Consider the following 5,412-nt stretch of genomic DNA (forward strand, 5'->3'; position numbering starts at 1 on the left):
GATAAAAAATCAATTCAAAATTTTAAAAAAATAAAAAAATCTGGCCATTATTACCGAAAATTAAAGGTAAACCGTTCAAATTATGAAGAGTTTTTAAAAAATCTATATGCACCAAGTAGTGTTTCTTCTCATTCAAAAGCTAACGACACAGCATCAGGATCAGGTAATTTTGTTTTAATTTTGTGAGTATATTTTAAATAAAAAATAATTTGTTACATAGGTTCTAAAGAACAGGAGTGTATTTCTAGCACATCAAGTGATCTTGACGATAATCTAATGGAAACCAGTGAAACATCAGATGATGGTGACCAGTTTATTGATGAAGACATTTTTAAAACAGAAGATACTGAAACGCAATTATTGCCTTGTTCAAGTACCGAATTAGGAAATTGGGCAATCCGACATAATATTACACATGCAGCTCTAAAAGATCTCCTACAAATAATCAAGAGACAGTATGATTCTAGTTTATTTATCGATGCTAGAACATTATTAAAAACGCCAAAAAATACGAAAAAAAGTTGTAAAGTTATACAGGGTGGAGAATATTGGCATCAAGGTCTTGACGTTTGTCTAACGAACACTTTTAAAAACTTGTCAAAAGACATGTTAATACAGCTCAATGTAAATATAGATGGGTTGCCAATATATAAAAGTTCCAAACGTCAGTTTTGGCCAATTTTATGTAGCATATATGAAATGCCTGATATACAACCTATGATTGTTGGCATTTTCCATGGAAATAACAAGCCTCTAGATATAAATGAATTTTTGGAGCCTTTTGTTGAGGATGTTAAGCGGCTGCAATCAAATGGACTCTGTGTTAATGGGCATATGATTCACATAAAAATTAGATGCTTTATCTGCGATTCACCTGCACGGGCATTTATTAAAGGTATCTGTTTTTTTTTAATTATTGCTTAAATTGACTAGTTTATTTTACAGGTGTAGTCAATTTCAATGGGATTAATGGATGCCTTAAATGCACTACTGAAGGCGAATATTCTTATCTTTCTCGAACTGTTGTATTTCCTGATATAAAATGTCCTCTTAGAACTGATGCAAAATTCAGAAGTAAACATTATGGTAAGCACCATAAAGGGCAAGAGTCACCAATTTTGAAAATTTCCGAAGTTGACATGGTGCAGGATTTTATAGTAGCAGATGAACTACATCTTTTAGAGCTAGGTGTGATGAAGCGTTGTCTAACAGGATGGAAAGATGGTTCTATGGGTTTCTCAAGTAAGCTATGTGCTCGTGATATTGAGAGGATCTCCAAACATTTAATATCTGTGAAACTTCCATCTGAAATTCATCGTTCCACAAGAGGATTAGATTGCCTGGCATACTGGAAAGGAGTAGAATGGCGCAATTTTCTTAATTATATTGGAATTGTTATTTTAAAAGATGTGTTGAACACTGACGTTTATAAACATTTTTTACTTCTTTTTGTTGCTGTTAGAATATGTTCTTCTGACATGTATGCTGAAAATCGTTCGGTTGCCCAATTAATGTTTGAAAAATATATAGATGATTTTAAGATTATTTATGGCGTACAATTTATTACAAGCAACATTCATAACTTAGAACATGTGGTTGATGATGTTAATAGATTTGGACAACTTTTTACAATATCTACGTACCCATTTGAGAATACATTATTTCAACTAAAAAAATTATTGCGCCAAGGAAATAACAGTTTGCAGCAAATTGTTAATAGAATTGGCGAAAGAAATTTAATATTGAGCAATGATACAAAAAAGACAAGTTTACAGCCAGAAATTAAGAAAAGGGGGAATGTTATCAAGTGCTACATTTATTCTCATAATTTTTGTTTAAGTAATGTTTTCAAAAATTCATGGTTTTTAACAAATGACAATGACATTGTTCAAATGAATTCTGCATCAGAAAAAGGTGGTAAAATATTCATACATGGAAAATCTGTTAAGAAAAAAGAAGATTTCTTTAGTTATCCCATTCGATCATCAAATTTACACATATATATTTGCAACATTACAAATTTAAATAATATGAAACTTTATTTGCTAGAGAATGTTGTTTGTAAAATGGTTGTTATAAAATACAATGAAAGTAAAATTGTTTTTATTCCTCTTCTACACACTATTAAAAATAAACAAAACTTGAATGTAAATTAAAAAGTTTTTTTAATAAAAATGTTCTTTTAGTCCGTGTCTGTATCATTATTATCTTCCTCTTCAACCTCGTCATGTTCTATTATAGCATCTTCACCGTCAGCTTCATATTCTTCCATACCATATTCATCGTTATCTTCATCATATTCTTTTTCTTCATTAAATGATTGCTCATTTTCATAAAAAATTTCATTTTCGCCTGAAATAATAATTTTTATGTTATACATTTTTTTAATATAGGTACCTTTACCTTGTCTTTGAGCAACACCTTTTCTGTTTCCACTTAAACGTTGTTTTTTAACCATTGATTTTTTTCTTCTATGTATTGAAGATTGGCGGATGCCTCCAGTTAAACTACGCTTCTTTGCATTTCTTGTAATTCCAATTATAAATTTTTTCAACAAAGCCTTCGAAAAATCTTTATTGGAACTTTGGACTATTGTAAAAAACACTTCTAAAATATTTTTGCAATTTTTAATACAACATTTTTCAGTGTTGCTTCTACTTCCTCCCGTCCACGAACACTGCACCATAAATTTTTTCTCAAAAAAATAATCTACAATACTATAGCAGGTATCCAAACCATTACTAGTATCAGGAGTATTACCAATAATTTTTTTAAAATAATTTCTCTAGAAAACAGTATCAACATTAAATTTAAAAGATTAAATGAAAACTGAAATAATATAACTTACTACTTTCTTTTCATAATTTGGATCTTTGAGATTATCCTCTAATTGACTTAACTCCTGTGAGGTTGAAACGGCATGAAATTCAAATTGAATATTGTCATCATCCTGATGATTGTTTTTAAAATTCTGCATTGCTGACAATAATTTGGCATCAAAATCTGATTTAATTGCCGCAACTGCCTTCACCAACATATCTTTTACGCTCTCTGTTATATCATTTTTAAACTGATTAAATTTTTGCTCAATGTCATTCAACTTGTTAATAATGTCGTTTTTACTTTCTTCTCCAATCAAAGGCTTATAATTAAGGGTGCAAAAAAAAAGTAATTAAAGTAATAATTTTAAATGTTTCCAATAAAAACTTACCTGTTCGATGACATTTAAAAACTGCGCATTTGCAATTGCTTCAGGAGAAATAATTGCCTCATCCGAAAAATTGGTTTCCAAAATTATATTTTCGCTTTCAACAACAGGCTCAGGAGTTTCTTCCGGTATGATTGGTTGAAACGAACAAAATTTTGACGATGATGATGCAAACAGAGTTTCAAAATTTTGTTGACTAGTGACCTTTTTTGTGTTTCTTACTTTATTTTTTTCTTTCATTTCTCCTAAAACCTCGGAATCAGTTGAAGACGTTGCCGAACCTCCCGACATTTCTAAAAGTTCAGTTTCAGCTGCAATGCGATTTTTATAATAATTTCTTTTGATGCGACATATTATTTTATTCCACGTAATGTCTGGAGTAGAATTGACATCCTTTATCAGATTTTTCACGTTTTTTGGTGGCCAAAATAAAATTTTGTTTTTTATCCACTTGTGTGGAACAACAGTTAAGACCGACCTTCCAGCTTCTATCGTCTCAACGATTTTAAAATGGGGTTCTGTAATAAATTAAACTAATTAAAATTTCAAATATTAACTACAATATTACATAGGTACATAAGTAGAAAAAAAGAAGTTTTAAATTTCATCCAATGCATAGGCAACTCATATTACGTTCTTATAATAATAAAAGTATACTTTTTATTTACCCATTATTTTAATTAGAAGATTTGTAACTAAAGTTGGATTTATAGTTTGACGTAGCGTAGACGTAGACGCAACGTAGACGTAAGAAACGGACTGGAGACGGAAGAAAATATTATGTCAATTTATAGATCGACGTAGCGGAATTTTTGCGCGTGAGTAGAAAGAGTAAACAATGACTTAATTCTAATTCAACAACATAGCCTATAAATTATACGAACAGTAAACAAACTTTGTGTTTATTTATTTATACTTATACTATTATTTATTATATTTATGTTTTGTGTGTTACATGGATTAGGAAATAAACGAAAGTATGCTCTTTGGTGCCGCATGCCGTGGGATTTCCAACTATTTTGTTTCATTTCCTGGTCTTTAAATGTTTATTGGATTTACCTATCGTATAATATGTGTGGATAACCACGAATTAGGCTAATAAACAACTCATATTTATCTGAAATATTGAAATGACTCTATGATATATTTTTATTAAATTAATAACTTAACATCCATTGTATTAACAAATAATTAACAAAATTCGAATATGTTGACAATCAACTTTTTACACAACACAAGGAATGAGGGGCGGGGCGGGTCCACTTTGAGTGACAGAACAAAATTCTGCCTTATGATTGGTCAGACGGAAGAAACGCACTGTAAAAGATGAAAGTTGGTCATCTCTTATGTTATGTTACGTTTCTCTTACGTTCCGTCAGGCGCTTGCGTTCATCTATAAACACGAGTACACAAAATTCGGTGTTGATCTTTTCCAGTGCGTCTCCGTTGCGTCTACGTCTACGCTACGTCAAACTATAAATCCAACTTTATTAGTAGTTTGTTAATATCAGTCTCCTTATATAAATAAATATATCCCAGGTTTATTCTAATTATTTAAGACCAAAATATTTCATAATTTAATAAGTTTAATACTAAATGTAAAAAATAATTAACCTAACTTTTTTTAAATGTATATATATTGATAATTATTAATATCCATTTTTACAAACACTTTGTATACTTAAAGAATAAATAATAAACAACGTACTTACCTGGATTACACCTATTCATTTTGACTTAAAACTTACGCAAAAATCACTATAAAAATAGGAAAAACAAATAAATTTTGATCTCCGTTTACAGACAAGACAGTATTTTCGCGGTAAATCCCAGGAGTGTTTTGTTCTGCTAATAATCAATCTCAATTCAGCTAAAATTTAGTGAATGTGGCGTTGTTTACTTTTGCAGCAAGTATTCAGAAGTTATTCAACTAAAATTCCGATAATTATTTTCAGCTTTTGTTCGACAAATAAACAGCGCTTCTTCAAATTTATTTCAGCTGTTGTTCAGCTTCCAAAGCATTTCATTTATACAATAAAATACACATTTTTGGTAAGTGCCAGATTAGCTCAGTGGGATAGGCAGTGATATATGGATCGAGAGATAGCAGGTTCAAATCGCACAGAAGACACTATAAAATAAAAAAAGTAAGTATTACGATTTTAAATAAAATAATAAAATAAGTGTGAAATTGAAGTTAAAAG

At 30.1% G+C, this 5,412-nt stretch overlaps 2 protein-coding genes across 4 annotated transcripts; one reads left to right on the plus strand and one right to left on the minus strand.

The window, feature by feature from the left end:
- On the plus strand, positions 1–2,156 carry LOC126878854 (uncharacterized). The gene is made up of 2 exons (XM_050641751.1): positions 1–895; positions 946–2,156. The coding sequence occupies exons 1-2, from the start codon at positions 277–279 to the stop codon at positions 2,154–2,156; spliced, it is 1,830 nt and encodes a 609-aa protein (XP_050497708.1). The 5' UTR covers positions 1–276.
- Positions 2,087–5,107, minus strand: LOC126878855 (uncharacterized). Of its 3 annotated transcripts, XM_050641754.1 has the most exons (5): positions 4,921–5,107; positions 3,212–3,726; positions 2,849–3,142; positions 2,404–2,785; positions 2,087–2,352 (listed from the first exon to the last, which is right to left on the minus strand). In XM_050641754.1, exons 1-5 carry the CDS (start codon positions 4,937–4,939, stop codon positions 2,183–2,185), a joined length of 1,380 nt encoding a protein of 459 aa, XP_050497711.1. In that variant the 5' UTR covers positions 4,940–5,107; the 3' UTR covers positions 2,087–2,182. The 3 variants fall into 3 exon arrangements, with proteins under 3 accessions (XP_050497711.1, XP_050497709.1, XP_050497710.1); XM_050641752.1 differs by having other exon boundaries at positions 2,087–2,785; XM_050641753.1 differs by lacking the exon at positions 4,921–5,107 and adding an exon at positions 3,877–4,027 and having other exon boundaries at positions 2,087–2,785.
- Positions 5,108–5,412: the final 305 nt, after the last annotated feature.

This window comes from Diabrotica virgifera, chromosome 1, assembly GCF_917563875.1.
Source record: "Diabrotica virgifera virgifera chromosome 1, PGI_DIABVI_V3a".
NCBI lineage: Eukaryota > Metazoa > Arthropoda > Insecta > Coleoptera > Chrysomelidae > Diabrotica > Diabrotica virgifera.